This window comes from Caretta caretta, chromosome 2 (assembly GCF_965140235.1).
Source record: "Caretta caretta isolate rCarCar2 chromosome 2, rCarCar1.hap1, whole genome shotgun sequence".
Lineage (NCBI taxonomy): Eukaryota > Metazoa > Chordata > Testudines > Cheloniidae > Caretta > Caretta caretta.
Genome location: NC_134207.1, coordinates 168,733,187 through 168,753,140, shown reverse-complemented (window position 1 = coordinate 168,753,140; position 19,954 = coordinate 168,733,187). Strand labels below are relative to the sequence as shown.

At 39.1% G+C, this 19,954-nt stretch overlaps 1 protein-coding gene across 1 annotated transcript in view; it reads right to left on the bottom strand.

The window, feature by feature from the left end:
- Positions 1–595: 595 nt before the first annotated feature.
- Positions 596–19,954, bottom strand: part of SUN3 (Sad1 and UNC84 domain containing 3) — a 20,491-nt gene continuing 1,132 nt past the window's right edge. The window contains exons 2-13 of the mRNA XM_048839231.2: positions 19,806–19,943; positions 15,704–15,801; positions 14,536–14,623; positions 14,057–14,118; positions 12,188–12,288; positions 9,873–9,913; positions 7,845–8,004; positions 6,209–6,293; positions 5,186–5,301; positions 4,404–4,571; positions 3,533–3,625; positions 596–2,818 (exon numbers count right to left, since the gene is read on the bottom strand). Coding sequence (XP_048695188.2) covers positions 2,672–2,818; positions 3,533–3,625; positions 4,404–4,571; positions 5,186–5,301; positions 6,209–6,293; positions 7,845–8,004; positions 9,873–9,913; positions 12,188–12,288; positions 14,057–14,118; positions 14,536–14,623; positions 15,704–15,801; positions 19,806–19,918 — 1,272 coding nt within the window. The 5' untranslated portion in view covers positions 19,919–19,943 and the 3' untranslated portion in view covers positions 596–2,671. The remainder of the gene's footprint in view (positions 2,819–3,532; positions 3,626–4,403; positions 4,572–5,185; positions 5,302–6,208; positions 6,294–7,844; positions 8,005–9,872; positions 9,914–12,187; positions 12,289–14,056; positions 14,119–14,535; positions 14,624–15,703; positions 15,802–19,805; positions 19,944–19,954) is intronic.

Here is a 19,954-nt window from a genome sequence, read left to right as displayed (position 1 = left end):
CCCCCAAGGAGCTTATTAGGAGGTCCTTTATCCTCTCCCTCCCCATAACTATCTGGGCAGGTGGTTCAGAGTGTGAAGAGGATGCCATGTAGCAGCTGAAATCATTATAACTACAAGAAAAGAGGAGAGAAAGAGGAAAAATCCTTTACCTTCTGCAGTTGGGAGGACGAAGGATAGAGGCTCCTCTCATGGAAAGCAACAGTGGGTGTAGTGGATGAAATAAGGCTCTCTTCCACCTGCGAGCAGCTGAGGGGGAAGCTAGAGGTGTTGTAAGTACAGTATACTGGTACATCCTACTGCATGTCCTCCCAGCAACTAGGAGGGAATAGTCTAAAGGGGCAAATACTCATTGGAATGGTAAGGCATGTTGGTGTCAGTCTGGCCTCCCAATAAAAGCAGTGGGTTTTTACATAATAAACCATCAACAATGACATATTTACTTCAATGAGAGTTTTGCAGCTCTTAGTCCAGAGGAGTATTTACTTCTAGTTTGTTTTACTAAAAATAGCTATGGGGTTGTGAATAATACAGTTGACATAAAAGCAAAACAAAATAAATAGATTTATCATTTCTCTTGTTTAATTGTTTTCATTTTTCATAATTAACACACAGAAATACAATACTAAACCAATGTAAGCATTAACCAAATAGAACAGAACCCGAAAAAGAACTTAATTTAACATGGATGGAGCAATCATTAAAATATTATTAGAAGAATCACAAAAGATAATCATAAGAAAGAGACAATAGCACTGGAAGATAATTCTACATATAAATGCAAAATTCTTAACAAACAAGCAAGCAAGCTGTAAGAACAAAGAATGAGGAGAAACTCAAATCCAGTCAGAGGACTTGCATACAGCACAAAGTGACAGCGTATGTGGAAAGCAGACTATTTATTTTGTTTTGCAATTATTTTGTTGTTGAATTTGCAATACCTAACTTGACCACAAAACTACATTGTGCTAGTTTGGTTACTGGCTGAATTTTGGGGAGTTATCAGAGACTCTGGGAAACATTATATAAGAGTAATGCATATGGTGGAAATTAATAAATAACAAGATTGATGCAAGTGCCTCCTAAATCTTGTTATTAAACTTACTGTCTGATGTCACAGATAGTCAGCAACTAAGCTGCAATGCTGTTGCTATTAATATTGTTGGATGAATCCTATGAGGATAGAAAATGGCATGTCTCAGAGGTGGTGCATTAAATGTTCAAGAGGTGAATGCCAGCTCTCCTATTTGTAAAAAAACAGTTAATAAATCAAAAACTAAAAGGCAGAGAGAAGCTGAAGAGAGAAAGGGAGAGGGGAATATATACATAATAAAATAACTGTGTGACTTGGTGGGATTTTAATAGCAAATTGTCTTGCCTTGGTAAAAAACTTGGGGAATATAATACATAAGCTTCTCTTTTCACCAACAGGAACATACAGGCCCAGATCCTCAATAGCATTTAGGCTCCTAACTTCCATTGAAATTATGTGAAAATGAGAGAGGAGATTGGGGATGCACCAGGAAAAAATAGCATCCCACGAGCAGATCCTCAGCTGGTATAAGTTGTTAATGCAAAGTCAGTGGAGCTAGGACAATTTACATAAGCTGAGAAACTGCCCCCATGAGTTTAAGTGTAGGTGAAGATTGAAACTCTCCAAGATCAATCACTGTCTATGAATTCAGGAGCCCCTAACCAATACTGTGGGTCAACAGAGGATAAGCAAAGAAGAATGCCACATGGAACACAAGGGAAAGCTTTGATAGGAAATACAAAGAGCCCATCTCTAAGGAAAAAGAAGAGGATTACTTGTGGCACCTTAGAGACTAACCAATTTATTTGAGCATAAGCTTTCGTGAGCTACAGCTCACTTCATCGGATGCATAAAGTGGAAAATACAGTGAGGAGATTTATATACACACAGACCATGCAAAAATGGATGTTTACCATATACATTGTAAGGAGAGTGATCACTTAAGATGAGCTATTACCAGCAGGAGAGTGGGGTGGGGGGAGAGAAAACCTTTTGAAGTGATAGTCAAGGTGGGCCATTTCCAGCACATTTCCAGGAGTTAACAAGAACGTCTGAGGAGGGGGGGGGGGGGGAATAAACAAGGGGAAAGGAAAAAAACACTAAATTTTCTCTGGTTAATAATTTAGATTTGAAGAAAAATCCATCTGACATATTTCTATCTCATTAGAATCCCAGGTCCGGATTTCCCATTAGGCACAGTAGCATGTGCCTAGGGTCACCAGTGTTCTAGGGACACCTACAAGTTAAAAGTGGGTTAAAAAATTTCATTTTTCTACAGAAAATATGAAGGTCAACTGGAGGTGGGGTGGGGCGAGGGGGTGCTGAAGATGCTGTGCCTAGGGGCACCTAAGGTTAAATCCTGCCCTGTAGAACCCTCTTCGCTCAGATTCAAATTTCCTACCCCAGGCAATCTCAGAAATATTAGACAAATACTATTTATTTACTATACACACTGTACCTTTTTCTATAGAAACAATAACATTTTGAAGAATAAAAACAATTTTGCCAAAAATAATGTTGTTTGCATTTTTATTTTTCTATTTTTGTCTTCTATGGACACCCTTTCACTTGGGTGATGAAGTGGAGTGGATCTTAAGAATTTCATTTTTAGTTTGCTGGTGTTGTTGCCATTTTGAGTTCCTAAGGTGTGGGATTCTGTTTAAAGAACTCCTGGGTATGTTTTAGATCTCCGTGTACCCTGAATCGATAAATGCAGGTATATTCTGGGTGTCCCCAATTGTTTAGCACTTTCAATTTCACGAACCTCATGAATTCAGAAAGTTCATTCTGAAAGAAAGAAATTAAAGCTATTATTTTTTACTTTATGTATCTTTCACTGCCGATCAACAATTAGCATCATGCAGGGGTGACTTGTTCACTATTTTACTCATGTGAAATCACTGCCCACAAGATATGAAGATGCTTATACCTCTACTAACTGTACTTTAAAATAGTAATTATAGAGCCATAGCCACAAAATAGGCTAGCCTGCCTCAGTAAGCAAAGTAACTCTATGAAGTTCTCCTCACTTAGAGGCTGACTCCAACACATGTAGAAATCCCACTGATATCCATGTGAGGTCTGTGCACAGAATTTCTACACAGACGAGCACTTAAACAGAACTTACTGTTTACTTACTGAACTTACTGAATTTATTTTCAGTAATCTATAACAAAAAGATTTCCTTACAATGATCAGTAATGTTTAATTTGATGGACCAATATTCTGGTGGTATGTGAGGTGTTTTCTTTTTATGCAGACTAAGGGAAGATTGCCCAAATTCATTGCAGGTAACACAGCAGATTAGACTCCAGCAATAGTGCTGCAGAAAAATTGTTAGTTTAAAAGCCACCATTGACAGAACTACAGACTAAGTTACAATCCTTTCCACCCAGGGCTATTTCTCCAGATCACTGCTGCTGGGAAGCTCAAACAACCCCCTAATTCAAGCAATAGAATCCATCTTAATCTCACAGTCACTTCCCCTCTTCCTTAATGTACCTTCAATTGGAATGTTTGAAATAAATCTCCTTCACAGTTATATATGAACTGTCCTAAGAAAGTTCCTTGCTCCTCATCTTCCTCCATCAGACCCTGCAGAAAAACACAGGCATGGAGAAAACAAAAGACAGTGAAAACCCAATTACAACAGGTTTAAATGTGTTTTGTCTTCATGCAGACAGTTAAAACAAAAGGCATGACATGATATCCCAGATGCACAGTGATGTGCTAAATCCATAAAACAAGGGTCCTTGTAGCACCAGTCCATTCCAAAAGCCAGGTTTGACCAGGATGGTGGTATCACAGGATATCCAAAAAATCCAAACATAGATGGTACAACACATGAAATATATCACTCTTGTTCATAAACCAAGGATTTATTTCAAATACATCTCCAAAGTTACAAATATCAGGAGAAGCCTGATAGTTGTGGCCTACTAGTTACCACTTCATGTTTTGGTTAATTTATAGTCACAATAGTCCCGTGAGATAGGTAAGTAAGTACTAGCCCCATTTATAGTTGGGGAAATTGTGAGAGGTTGAGTGAGTTAATGGCAAAGCCAGGATTGGAAATCAGAAGTTCCTAGTACCCAGCCCTGTGCAGAATCCCCTAAATCACATTACTTCTCTTATAGGTAGCATGTAGACACAGCAGGTTGTGCAGGAATGGGAAAGTCTCATTTTTAAGAGTAAATGGAATAACAAGGATTGTGCTGATAGTTATATATATGAATTGCTCCCTTCCTACAACATGGAGTGAGTTGTAGATGTGAAGGAAATATACAGAATTTGCTTTTTTCCTATATTTTCCCCCATACTTCCCTTCCCCCTTCTTAGAAATCTTATATAAAAAGCTAAGGAAGATGCTCACATAGACAGCGAAGTCCTTAGGAGCACTGGAGATTTCTCCTGTAGGGGAGATTTTCTTGGGAATGTGCTCCATTGTAACCGCTCTTGGAATTATTTCCACAGCCAGTTTGATGACAGTTTCACCCTGACTTCCTGGGAAAGGCCAGCAGTCCCCAGGATAATTATTGGGCTAAAACCAGAACACAAAACAATGATGATTGGTTTAGGCAACCATGTGGCTAACGATATCACTGGTATAATTCCACTGAAATCAGTGGAATCCCTGAAACCAGGGATTCCTTTGGCACCTTAGAATCTATCTTGAAACATGCCAATGATATTTAAATCATCACAAAGTTCATATGTTTAGAGTCTAATTAAAAATTAAATATAAAATATGTTGTTTAATGCTGAGGATAAATACTAGTTCCACATTGCAGTATTCAGATGGACTGTACTGGCTGCACCACTCATAAAAGCTCTAGTACCATGGTCTTCACTTTCCCCCCGCACTTATGAACCATGTTTATTCCCAGGTCCCAATTCTTAATTCTGTTGCTTTTATTTCTCTCTTTCCCTCACTTGTGGTGTGGTGCCAACCTGGGTTTGTCTGCAAAAATGTCATGAAATACAGCAGCATACGCTGGCCTTCTATCTTCACTGATCCTTCCCTGAACTTCAAGCAGTACGGAGAGAAGAACAGGGAAAGCGGACATGGGGAATGGTAGTGGGAAAAGGAGACCCAAAAGGAAGAGAGGAAAGGGTAAAGGAAACTCTCAAGACTTCTTTTATTTTGACTTCTACCTGAAGAATAACTTCTGGAGACTTTACAAAAACCAGCATTGGAAATGATAACCAAAAGAATTTTCCTCTATTATGACGGTAGCTCCTAGTAGTTCTGGACTGAACAATGCTGGCACCTGAAATTAAAATATTCATACAATAATGAGATAATATCTCGCATATAGCATTACATGGACCTGAAGAAGAGTTCTAAGTAAGCTCAAAAGCTTGTTTCTCTCACCAACAGAAGTTGGACTCACTTTGCCTCTCTAATACAGCAGGTATTCCTAACAATGTGAAATATACAGAGGATCTAATGACCAACACCAGGTTTTGGGTGCTTAACTCCTAATACATAGAGAACAAAGCCCTGTAATACAATTATCATTTATGTGAGTGACTCATTCAAACTGGACATGCATCACCGTATGTGACCCTCAGAAAAAAAATTCATTATCAAACAACTCTTTTATGTGACTCAATCAACATACACCAGCCATAATTCTTATAGCTCTCTCTTCCCCACATGCTTACTTCCATATACTCTTCTCAAATGGGCATGAAGGGACATTGGCACAGCTTTCCCACACTGGTAATACCATAAGAATTTTGGCTCTTACCATATTTTGACCTGAACAAGCACAGGTTTTGACTGATTTCTAGCAACAGTATTTGTCTCTCTTTCACTTATTCTGTCCTTCTCTATAGTAACAGGCCATGGTGGCTAATTAAAATATTCAAAATTGATAATAGGCGGTGGGTAATAAAACTGAAAATAGTGATTAATAAAAACAATATAAAATACACGTTCGTTTTTATAAAAAGGCTTGGAACATTGTCAGACTATGTAAATGCATAATCTTATTTTACTGTGACCCTTGTCCTCTCTTCCTCTTCCCTCCTAGTGTAGGTGACATTCATTTGTACATCTTGTCTTAAACTAGATTGTAAGCTTTTTGAAGGCAAGGACTCTGTCTTCTTATATGCTTTTACAGTGCATAACAGCATGGGGAGCCTGATTCTAACTGGGGAGAATAATAATACCTGCTGATTTTAGGGCATAATCAGGCATCTGGACTTGGTCTTCATCCAGCTTTTCAAGTACTTTATTCAGCATCCTTTTAACAGTCTGTGAAAGAATATAAAGGTAAGAACTGTGAGAGGGGAAAGGACTTTGAAAGTAGTACACACACCAGATCACCTACAATCTGAAGTACGTGTAAAACAATCATGAAGTAACCATTATGTTAGACTAAGGTCTGGTCTACACTTAAAATTTAGGGTGACATAGCTACAGCAGTGAGGGGCGTAAAAAATCCTTAACTCCCCCAGTGTAGATGTTGCTAGTGCACTAAAAATAAAGTGTAGTCAAGGTGGCACAATGAGATGGATGGGTATATACTTGAAACAGCTAAGATGTACTTGGGGTGGCTAGCCCCTCCTGCTGCTCACACCACTGTGGCTACACTCTATATTTAACACGCTAGCTTGATCACAGCTAGTACAGGCATGTCTTCTTGCACTGGAAATTACACCCCCAGCTCAAATTGTAGACATACCCTAAGAGGCTGGGTTAGGATGCCTGGTATCAAGTGCAGGTATTATCTCTTGAGTCAGAGACCACTTGTTAGAGGTTCTGAAAACCACCTGGAATCTCAACCAAAGTGTCAAAAAACTATTGTGTTCACCTTGTTCTATAATTTTGGCAATAGCCACCTTTGTAGGAGAGTGTGTATAGCCCTCCTTCTGTGCAGTTGTTTTACTATATCATAATAGTGGTAACTACCTATATAATGACCCCTCGTGTCATTATATAATGACCCCTTATATATGTGCAATTTAATCACCACCCACCAAGTAGTTCATAAAAGCGAGTGATCACACCAATTGGTTAAATTCCTGTAACTTCCAAGAAATAGAACAAAACTCAAAAGAGCAAAGATGTTTGATATACTCTGTCCTCAGGAACACTGAGCGCATACTGCCAACAAGATTGCCTTTGGGAAACCCTTACCATACTATTTACTTCTACATCAAAGACCAGCTGCTGAAGATGAAAGGACAGATTCTCTAGACAATATTACCTGTGCTGAGGATCCCCTGTACAGACCTGTGGGACAGACTGTGGAAGGCTAGGAGGACATACATAATATCTCCTGCAAGCCCTGTGAAATAGCCCCTCCATACAGAGTTTCTCTGGGGAGAGGCTGGGGAAAGCCTTGGCAGCAGCCAGGTCTCCCATGGGCGACACTGACAGGGACCAAAAGGAGCCCAACGGTACCAGAAGTGACTCAGGAGACTGAGTTGCAGGTTCTCCTTATGAATTTTCCACCAGATCATTCTCTCGGGGTAAAAGTGAAAAATAAGTACTGTAGCTTAGACTATTGTTCCTTCAAATGTCTAATGTAGTATACATTTTGTTCAGGAGGTGATGGTATTCTTTTAATGGTTAGGGTGATGGAAATTCCTACCTATGTTATCCCACCCTTCCAGCTACCCTGCAAAAAAGTCTACATTCCAAAGAGAATTTTTTTATTGTGGGTGAACATTTGTTCCTGGATTCCCAAGACTGTTACACTACATATGTCAATGAAGTATAAAAAATGTGTGAGAAGGAACTGTGGTAGATACAAAGAAAGACAGAAATCTCTACCTACAAAATCCTGCAATGTCCTCTTACCCATGTTGTAACGCCTTTGATCTCACTCCCTTCCAGGGCTTCACTGATAGCACGCTGGGTGATGTCCTTTGTACCTTGTCTCAGAGCATGAAGCTCTGTCTGTAGCTTATCTACCTGCTCTTTAAGAGATTGGATTTCTTTCAAAACATGGTTTGCCTGCCTAAAAAAAGTGGGAAAAAGTGACAGAAAACACTATTTTCCTGGCCTGTCTGGCTTGCAGTATGTCATGAGAATGAGACACAGGCAACAGACACCTTTTTTTATACCTTTAAAGAAATCTGTTCCAGATGATCAATTTGTAAGTGATAGGAAAACTAGACTTCAATACCAGTTCTAATACCTTCAGATGGCGAAGCTACCTCTCTGCCCCATGGGCAAAATTTTCAAAAGTATATCTAAACAATTAGGACCCTCGGTCCAATAGACTTTCAATAGGACTTAGGCACTTTCAAAAATTTTACCCTGCTTCCTGAGTAACACGGAGGTGAGTGGAAGCATATCTGCAACTATCCTAAAAAATGCGTAAGGGCGGGTTTGAAGGACTACGATTTTGTTTGATGTAGAAAAAAAAATAAAAATATGGACAAAAGAATAAGGATTCTGCCTGGAAAATACTGGCATACAAGATACAATAACCTGCACTTTCAAAGATTTCAGGGCATTTCAAAACAAGAAAGAACATATGGTTGAAAAAGTAAACCGGTTTTATCTGGAATGCAGACCAAGCCAGCAGCAGGTTACATTTGATTAAAAACTACTCACACAAATGGCACACAGGACCACAAAAGAATATGCTCAGTTCCTATCTCTCAATTGCCATCTCTGACACAGACCACAAACAGATATAAAACAATGAAAAATACATATTAAAAAGTGCAGTCACCACTGCAACAACTTCTAAAACATATTTTACTTGACCAAAAATGTCCCCCTTTCCTTACACATGGGAACAGTGGGTTCCCATGCCCCCCTCCGACCTGAACTCCAAAGCTCCCATCACTTTTTCAGCCTACACAGTTCTGTATAGTACCCTAATATCTCCTATATAATTAAACATTCATGTTATTTTTCTAGCATCTTGACATCAACTTTTCAAAAACTGCTGCTTGATAAGGCTCCCTTGTTTTTGTTCTTCCTTCTCTTTCCATTCTTCATTCATACCTTTTACAGTCCATTTTAGTGTATCTGCTGCACCGGTTTTGGTAATTTCTATTCCTTCCTTCCGATCTTCCTGTATTCCACTTTAAATATCTTTGTTCTGTTAAACATTTTTCTCCTTCATTCCTCATGTCCACCACTTCCCCCCGTCACTCTCTCTCCCCAATAACGACCTTCTTACCCTAAGTGTTCTAGTTTCTCATTTTTCCCCACAGCTGTTCTTTCCCCCCTCCATACTCCTATATTCTCCCCTTAGTGACTTGGATGATTATTCTCACATGGATCCTCTTATTCCTCTGATCTTGGCTAACCATGCAGGGCTTCTTCACATGCAGCTCCTACACCACCAGGCTAGGGTCGGGAAGAAGCAAAGGTTTCCTCCACCTACAGTGGGAAAGGTGTACAGAGGAGCTTCTATTCCACCTTACAGGAAGGCAGAACAATCAGAAGTTTCTGTTCCTATTCATTTCAGAATATGGAGGGAACCAGCAAAAGAATTTCTCCGTCCCTCCACCACAAGGAAGACAAAGCTGAACAGCAGGAGAATAATAATCTTTACTGCTTCTCCGCAAACATCCAAGGAAGATGGAAGTGCAAGCAGTTTTTCCTTCTTATTTAGTTGTGCACATGAGCAACTTATATGCTTGTAAGACAGGGGAGAAAAATTGCCAGCTCCAACATCTTCCCTGCCTCTGGATTTTAAGGGAGGGGGAGAAAAAAATCCCTACAGATACTTTTCGGATTGGGAACATCATCAATGTGTATAAAATTTGTGGGAGACCCAACTCCTCCATTTGTGCAGTTGTTGTGCTCAGGGTTTGAATTCCTTTACAGCAATGAGTCAAGAAGTCATCCAGAAATCCACCTTACCTTAGAGACTCCATATCCATTCCATATATCTCTGATTCATCCTAAATGGAAATATTAATAAAACATTCATTCCAAACACTAACACCGCTCATACAGAGCCTCCTGCAGAGAGAGGCAATCACTCTCTACAGGAACATGAGATGGTAGACACTCAGAGACACAATGCCTGCATACTACAAGTAGGTAACACTAACATACAAACAGTAACTGGCACCTTATAAATACCCAGGAGAGAAAGACAGTTATATAGATCATAAGATTAATGCAGGACAATTCCTTATTCATGAAGCAGATACCACAGTCTCCCATCATGCATTTGATTTATTTATTCTAAGATGGTAAATATAATTTATTAAAAACAAACCACCACCATAGGAACCAATCATCATCTCGGTAAACATATACACAAAATGTGTACTGAACTTTCAACTTTTCTGTGTCTGTAAATGTCTCAGCTTATTCCATAAAGGCTGCTCTTTTGCAGCAAGCAGACTGGAAGTAAGAGACATCTGAATAAAAAGAAACATCTTTTCCTGTGGAGGGAGCATGGAAAACACTGGAACTTGAATCTTGTTGTTAGATAAATGTTTGTTATAATATAATTCAAACTTATCTGATTGCAAGCAATATCCAGAATTTTACACATTACTTTTCTTATTAATAATAATTGTTTAAAAGAAGAATTTACATGACAGGCTCCTGGATATTGGTTAAGACCCTTCAGGAAACAAACCATCTAGTTTGCTAACACAAAAAATTAATTGATACATCAAGGACACACCTATTTACATCTAGTTTTATGTCAACTTCCATCAAACCACCCTATCCTCAAAGTATGTCTTCCAAACTCTCAATCCAATAACTTTTTCCCCTCTCTAACCAGCTTTTACAGTTCTGAAAAAGGGTCAAATGAATAGCAGCCAGCCAATTGGAGGTCAGAACCTTCCCTAAAACTTCTCCATTACTATCTCCATTTTAGGTTTTGACTCTTTTCTTTTCCGGTTGTTTTCTGGGGCCCCTGTAACCAAGGATTTCCTCTACGTTATCAATACAACATTACTTCACTGTCTTCTGACACAAGTAAATATATTATCTATGAGGAAGGTTGGAATACTTATGGCCATACTCTTTTTACTCTCTATGATAAAGTGCGTTACTATTCCAGTTTCTCTTTTTGATACAAGTCTTAGGCCTTGGCTACACTTGCAAGTTAGAGCATATTAAATCAGTCCTGGGTGCCCTAACTCCTGAGGTGTCCACACTGGCAAGGCACTTGGAGAACCTGGACTCTGCATCTGGAGTGCTCCTGGTAGTCCACCTCCATGAGAAGCATAGAGCTTTCTGTGTCCTGGCTGGAGCGCTAGGGTGTCAGTGTGGATGACGTGTTGCATTACTGCGCTGGGATTGGCCTCCGGAAACGTCCCATAATCCCCTGAACTGGCCACTCTGGTCATTGTTTGAACTGGGCTGCAGGCACGTGGATACCCTCTTTCAAAGCTCCGTTTCTGACAGCCTGCATGCTTATCTGCTCTGGGACACAAAGCAAACCATTACTGTGTAATGCTCCTGCTGCAGAGGCGTGTGTGTGTGTGTGCGTGGGGGCTGATGTTGGGTTTCCCCCTGCCACTGCCTGAACTTACAAGATAGTATGCTGACACACTCGAGCCCCCATGCTTTGCAAACCCTTTCCAAAGCACACTGCAATCACTTGCACTCTGGGATAGCTACCACAATGCACTGCTCTCTGTGGCATTGCAAGAGCTGCTAATGTGGACATGCTCCACAGTCACAAGGAACACAGTGGGAACACACAGCAGCGCTTTCCCTGCTGCTGTGTCCGAGAGCTGGTTTAACTCCCGACACTCTACATCTGCAAGTGTAGCCATGCCCTAACTAATACTGAAACTATAACAAAAGGAGTTTTCTTTTAAGTGTTTATATTATAAAGCCTTTTGTTTAATTACGTGCCTTCAACTGGAGTTGTAGGGGCTCAGTAGTCTGATAATGGGATCCCAGATATCTAAAGCTGAGCAACCAAAAATGAAGAAGACCAAAATTAAAGGCCACTTCGGAAAATGTTAGCCCAAGTGATTTGTTCAAAGGCATATAGTAAAAGAGTAGCAGACCCGGAAACGAAATAATTATTAATGTGTGGCTAAATGCAATATAATTAAATCCCAAGATACTGGAGTCTCCAATATACAGTACCTGAAACCCCACAGAAAGAAGGTGCAAGTTATTGTGTAAGCACTTTCTGTCCTAGCGCTAGACTGGTAGTGGCAGTCCTTATTTGATTAAATCTAATCATAAGTCACCTTGTGCCAGAAATGGTTAAAATCATAGAGGACAAAGCCATTATATATTCCCCTGGACATCTGAATTCCTCCTCCATCAAGCAATCTCATGTGGTAAGTACCTGTTAGTCATAAAAAGAACAACTTTATTTAAATTTAGAACATTATCATGTCCAGCAGATTATTCTCTTGCAAAAGTAAGGGGCCCCAATCTGTCAAACACTTATACATGTGCTTAGCTTTAGTAAAGCTATCAGTGAATAGTCCCACCAAAGTCAAATTAAATACACGTTTAAGTGTTTGCAAGACTGGGGTCTAATTTTGGAATGGATGTAAAATGCAGCCTTGAGGGACATCCAAGGGCTGTATTAGTTGTCATCAGCATTTCAATAAGCAAAATCAACCTTTATGGCTCCTCTCCCTTTCTACATTCCTACCATCCCTCCACTTGAGTTTCCAAATTGGATATCTTGCAAGGGAGGGTGAAATGACATTCTTATAGATTTTTGAGTTGGGGAGATACTCTTTCCTGGGGAAAAATTTTGAAAATACATTTTCAACATATGCTAATGGAGCATTATGGTTTACATGGTTAAAATAAATTTTCAAATGCAAAAGTTAAGGCTTATCCTACATTAAATTGTTCACGTATTACATGTGTTATTTTTTATTTATATAGAAGTATCACCTACGGATCCCAGTCAGGATCAGGGTCCCCTATATTTATTGGCCTTAATCCTGAGAGCACGTATTTGACTTTACTCACTGTCAAGTTAATGGGTCTATTCACCAGTGTATGGATTTGCAGGATTGGGGGGTCATATAAAAAGACAGTTCTTTGGAACAGGGATTATTGTGGCCTCAGTCCTGCAATGATCTCCATGCAGGCAGGACCTTGTGGCCACACACAGTTGCACTGGCTTCAGTGGAGCTCTGTGCACATTTAAAAATCTGCCTCATTAGATCTCATTGTGACACCAGAGTCGAAGTTACTGGTCCAGCAAAGAATTACACATGGACTTAATTTTTTGGCTATAAACCTGTAGAGAATTACAGATGCTTAACTTTATGCACAGGAGAAAAATTGAGATAAGAGACAATTAATGGGTTTAACAAACTGTAAGCAGTGGTGAAAGAAGGAAGGATGAGATAGGTGGTAACATAATTTCTGATGAAACTGGACAGTAGCTTTATTTGTTGTTTATTTTTTAACCTCTGCTTATTTTCACTTTTTTACCTGCTTATGTTTTCATTAATTCTGTGGAATTCCCGCTATTTAATTTTTTTTACTACCACCTATTTCAAAAAATTGCTACTGCCTATTTCTATTTAATTATTTTTATTTCCCTCTTTTTATTAACTTCATTTTAAATAACTGTTTATAACTATCAGAAAAGATACAAAACAGTTGAATCAAAACAACACAAACAGTTCCCTGGGGACCCCCAATTTCACAAAGTGCCATTGCCCCATAGTCAGTAAAGACATTTTTCTTCTTCATTATTTTAAATAAAAAGAGTTAGTGATATCTCATGGGCTTCTGAGGCTCTGAAGATTTTGCCCCCAGCAGCTGCTCTTCCTCCCAAGCTGGGCTCTCTGCCTCCTGGGGTGAGTGAAGGCCAATCACTGCTGCTCCTCAAGCCTGGGAAAATTCTGGCTCCATACGGCTGGGCTGGGAGAGGGCACTTGGGTCTCCCCACCCCGACATCAGTTTCCCTCCCATCCACTCTCTGGGAAGAGGCAGGCAGATCCAGCTTGGATATACCAACTGCCTACTTCAGTTCTCAGCTGGGCTTCTCTGTCAAAGCAGCACAAAGGGGCCAGGGCAGAGCAAAGAAGTTGGTCCCCCTTACAGAGTCTCAGTTAACTCTGTACTTTATAGAAACTCACCAAAAAAGAATAAAGAAAGGAGGAACAGCACCAGTGAAATAATCTTTCGAGCCCAAATCTTCCTGGAGAACAGTAAGGAGAAAGAAAGCATAAAGTTAGTAGCATCCACACATTTCATGTACATATTCTGTATTAGCAAAAAGTTTATTTAGGATTTCTTGAAGCCCATATTGTTGGCTTCATCATGGGCTTGATCCTGCACCTATTGAAATTAATGGTGAAGCTTCTTTTAACTTCTGCAGTGGAGATTCAGGCACTATATCAAAAACTGAAGAGACATTAAAATTAGTGATTGGTCTTGTGACCCCTGATCCCAGAATTGGTTTCAGCAAGAGCCTGGATTGACACCAATGTAAATCACTCTCTTAATTCTTTGTCAGGTTTGGGAGTGTGATTAATACCAATCTGTCTCTCCTGCCCACCTGCATTTATCTATTTCCCCACCCATCCTTGAGAAAAAGATTCTTGTTCATTTTTACCTTGCAAAAGCGCCGCAGATTCTCAACACAAAGTGCCACAGAACTGTTATGCATAGCCCCAGCAAGTGGAAGACAAGCCTGATACCTTCTGGAAAACATGCAACAAGCATACAGTCAGATGTAGTTAAAAATGCAGTTCTACTCTCAAAAGTCGCTGCAAAATAGGCATAATGGGGTTCAAGTTTGTCTCTCAGGCTATGTCTTCACTGCAAAAAAGGTGTGTTCTTAACTTGGGTTAGCGTAGCAGTGAAGACATGGCAACTCATCTTTTAATTTGGATTATCACCTTATTTTAAAGTACATGGAGGGCCTGGATTTGACCTGGAGCTGTTTGTTAACCCTGTATTTTCACTGCTCTTTTAACCCAAGTTTAAAAACACACTTTTTCTTTTTTTCAATAAAGACATATGCTCAGTTGTTCTAGATCACATTTTCTCAGTTTATAAAATAAAGAGATGTTGCTGTGTTCCCTATCACCATCTCTGTAAAACGTCCAGCTGGTTTCTTTCTGGCTCAAGCATCCTTACCACTAAGGTCTTCTCTTCAATGCAACAGTTAACTCCACTTGAACTAACCTAATCTCAATGAACCTTAACTCTAGATCCATTATGGAGCTTCCACAATGATCTTTTTATTTTTTTGTCTCCAACATTATAAGGCCAGTCCTTCCAGGTGCACAGTGAATGAGACAAGGGGTTCTGTGGAGCTCTAGCTTTGGTCTCTGCCAATATTATATATAAATAACTGCCATAGACTCTGTTTGTCTGATTAGTACATAATACTATAAGATGCTTCCTGTGCATTTAGGGTTGTAGAAAAAATTACATGGTATTACATGGAATTATTTGTGAAATAGCACATGAATATGTAATTAAAGGCTGTATTGTCATGCACAGATATAAGGAAATAAAATTAATGTGGCACACACAACCTCAACTTCCTGACTTTTGACTGCTTAGCCATGCAACCTTAACATGGTCCTAATTCAGTTCTGCTTTAATATATTTTCCCCCACCTTATAGGATGTGTCTATCAACAACATCTCTTTAGGTGCGTAAACAATCAAAAATGTAAAAACACATACAACAGAACAACTTATAAAACAGAAATGTTGTAAGTGCACAACATACAACTGGACAGTTTACAATCACTAATCACTTGAACTTACTCTTGGGTGAGCGTTGAAGCTGCCTATCTTCCTGCCTGAGACTAATAGGGGTCTGGCTTTCAGTACTACTGGGTGTGGGTCCTTGTCTGTGAGATAGCCTAGAAAATAGAAAAGGGCTTTAGAAATCCAAGAGTTGTATGAGTGGCCAGATGCAGGCAAAACAACAGAGGAAAACAACCTCTAGAACTTAGGTACAAGTATTTGCACCCACAGTTGCACTCATTTAGATGCCTAGCTACCCATATCTGACTGACAATTAGTTATCCAAATGGGTACAATTAACTATACATGTAAACACTGGGAGGCAAAATTTTAAGCCTTGATTTAATTACCATTTCACAGACCAGGAAACAGAATTCTTTACCCTGTGTTCTCTAGCTTATCTACCTAACAGCCAATTCAACTAATTGGACTATCACTCGGCTCTGGAATTTGGCAATAATGAACAAAAATAATTAAGAAACTACCTTAGTTTTATAAATCTTTTTTAAAATTCCATTAAAAATCCTATACTAAAAAAACTTTAAAGTCACATAAAAACTTCAAAAGCCAGGAAATGCCAGCACTTAAGTTGCACATGCAACTTGCCTGACTTTGGAGTGTTTAACTGTGCAACCCTAATGTTTTCAACTTATTTTCTATTTATGGAATATATTTAGGCAATTAACAAACAATATCAGATAAAGAATAGAGTACAATCTGTAGTGAATACTATTTGCTATGACTGTAGGAGTTCAACCTGCAATAAACACACTTAACCATACCTGCAATTTTTTAATTGACACACTGCATGTTTTAAAACTAAGCCTTTCTGTATCCCTCAGGGATGAAGAAGAGGCAGCAATGACCAGCACATATGTTACCCTTACTAACATCCAGCATTTTCTATAAAACACTGCAGTTGCAGTACTGTGGGAGATTAAGAAGGCTTCACAGTGCAGAAATGTAGTTCTTCAGTGAAACTCCTGGTCAAATTAATTGAATGTTCAAAGGAGAAAGATAAGATGAGATAAGGCGTTTTTTATCAGCATGAGTAGTGACAGTACACACATTCAGAGATTTGGAGACAGTATTTTATAATATGGTCCAAAAATATTTAGCAGTCTAATAAACTTTGTCATCTACAACATGCTTAAAATTTTAAGTAGAGATGTGATGAATCTCAAAATGAAATCTGCTGGTACACAAATCTGGCCATTTTGCTGGATTCAAATTTATACAAATCTGCTTCTGAAATTTGACACAAATACTGTGTCATGTCCTGTACTCATTTCATCAGATTCCCAGCTTCTGCCATCCATCTTGTCCCAGCACTTCTTCCCAGTCTCCCACCTGCTCTCTCCCACTGGTCCTGCTTTCAACTGTCCTGACCCTGTACTCTTATCTTTCATCAGTTCTCTTCTACTGCAGCATCTTCCCTCCAGCCCAGCTCTGAGCCCAATGTCCCATCCATTCCCTCTTAATGTCACCTGTCTCTTGCCACCGAAACACTGTAGCCTGCCCCCACATGCTGCTTGGTATAGAGGATTGCTGCCTGTAACCCTGACCAGATGGCTCTTATGGATCCCCACAGTTTTTAGAATCAAGTATTTTTGTTTTATAAGAAAGACCAAGGATTTGATATTCAAAGAATTTCAAAAATTTCATGTTACCCATTCTTATTATCAAGAGTAAGCATTGTAAAGACCATTGTGTACTGTACAGTATCTTCACAGTTTTCTCTGTTTCTACGATCCAGAGCCTCTTATGAACAGCAAGCTTATTCTAAGTTTGCTAGACTGCTTTAGCTTTATTGGTATGTATTTCAGTTCAGTGGTTGATTGCAGGGAGGATTTTGATTTATGGGTTTTTTTTGGGAAGAGCAATGTTTTGAGGAGGGACTTTAATGAGCAGCCATGCAGTCTGGGTTATAAGAACATAAGAATAGCGATACTGGGTCAGACCAATAGTCCATCAATCCCAGTATCCTTTCTTCTGACAGTGGCCAATGCCAAGTGCTTCAGAGGGAATAAACAGAACAGGGCAAATATTGAGTGACCTGTTGTCCACTCCCAGCTTCTGGCAATCAGAAGCTTGGAACACTCAGAGCATGGGGTTGCATCCCTGACCATCTTGGCTAATAGTCACTGATGGACCTATCCTCCATGAACATATCTAGTTCTTTTTTGAACCCCCGTTACAGCTTTGGCCTTCACAACATCCTCTGGCAACAAGTTCCACAGGCTGACTGTGCGTCGTGTGAAGAAATACTTCCTTCTGTTTGTTTTTAACGTGCTCTCTATTAATTTCATTGGGTGACCCCTACTTCTTGTGTTATATGAAGGAGTAAATAACACTTCCACATTCACTTTCTCCACACAAGTCGCAATTTTATAGACCTCTATCATATCCCCTCTTAGTTGTCTCTTTTCCAAGTTGAAAGTCCCAGTCTTTTTAATCTCTCCTCATACGAAAACTGTCCCATGCCCTAATAATTTGTGTTGCCATTCTCCATACCTTTCCCAATTCTAATATATCTTTTTTTTGAGATGGGATGACTAGAACTGCACAGATTATTCAAGGTGTGGGCATACAATGGATATATATATATATAGTGGTATTATGATATTTTCCGTCTTATTATCTATCCCTTTCCTAATGGTTCCTAATATTCTGTTAGTTTTTTGACTGCCTCTGCACATTGAGCAGATGTTTTCAGAGAATTATCCACAATGACTCCAAGATCTCTTTCATGAGTGATAACGGTTAATTTAGACCCCATAATTTTGTATGTATAGTTGGGATTATGTTTTCCAGAGTGGATTACTTTATATTTATCAGCATTGAATTTCATCTGCCCTTTTGTTGCCCAGTTTTGTGAGATACCTTTGTAACTCTTCACAGATTGCTTTGGACTTAACTATCTTGAAAAAATTTGTATCATCTGCAAACTTTGTCACCTCACTGTTTACCCCTTTTTCCAGAACAGTTATGAATATGCTGAACAGCACTGGTCCAGGTACAGATCCCTGGAGGGTACCAGTATTTACCTAGGAGATAGGATGCTCTAGGCAGATAGGTCACCATGTATGAAGGACAAGAGATGGGAATGAGAAAAGAATGTGAGGAGGGCAATAAATGGTGTGACTTGGACAGACTGAAGGGTGGAGTGAGAGCGCTGGATGGTAGTTGAGAATAAGAATAGGTATAGGGAAAGTTTTCAGGGCCTTTCAGGAGAGAATACGTTTTTCAAGTTAAATGTGGGCAATCAAGAGAAAGCTAGTGAAGGGACTGAAAAAGGGCCTGACATGGTCAGAGATGCAGGAAAAGCAAACGATTTGGTTAGATGAAAAATGGGTACTTGGCCTACTGTCTCAAACAGTAAAAGATTCCAAGACAAAGTTTTGCTTTCTTTTGTTCATATTTTCCCTCACAAATTCACGATTTGGCCAGATAGAAATCCTTTTAAAATGGCAATATTTGCATACAAATCACATTTGAATGGAATATTTGTCACATCCCTAATTAAATAAAGGACATTACTTCATAAAAGAGAACTTGATTAAGAATCAACTTGATTTCTGCCAAATGGAGCATCTTGAAATAACGGAAGCAAAACACACTACTGACAGAGGAAGAATGGCTATCCTCCAAACCACAATTTACATAAATGACAGTAACACTAAGTTACTCAATAACTTAGATGTTACTAAATAGCTAATCTACAGGCTTCAAAACAGAATGGCTTTATTTAATATCTGTAAATTATTAGATTATATTACTGAGCAGTGCAAATGTTTATGACTTTATATATCATATTACATAACTACCACCTCCCTTGCCCATTTGAAACAAAATCAAATCCTATTTAGGTCCCAGGACAAATTGAAATCAGTGGAACAATTGCCACTGACTTCAATGAGCACTTGATTGGGCCCTGAGAATATGCCATTGTTTTATTTTTCTCTTTTCTCTTCTTCTTAAATGGATGAAGGAGTGGTAAGTGTATTTGGGAGCATAAGAACTTTAAAAAAGATTTTATAATTATTTGTATAACTTGTATACATATGACAAAAGTTAACAGAGACTGAATATTTTAAAAGAAAAGTATCCATATACATACCAGTTTAGATCTTGGCTTTGATTTTCTGTGTCTGAGCTGTCACTGTTGGTGCCATGGCTTGTTTCATCCTGAGGTAGATAGGTGCTTCCTGAAGACTTTGGAATTCTGTACATGTTTTTATTTGCTTTGCACTCACCACTGAAAGAATA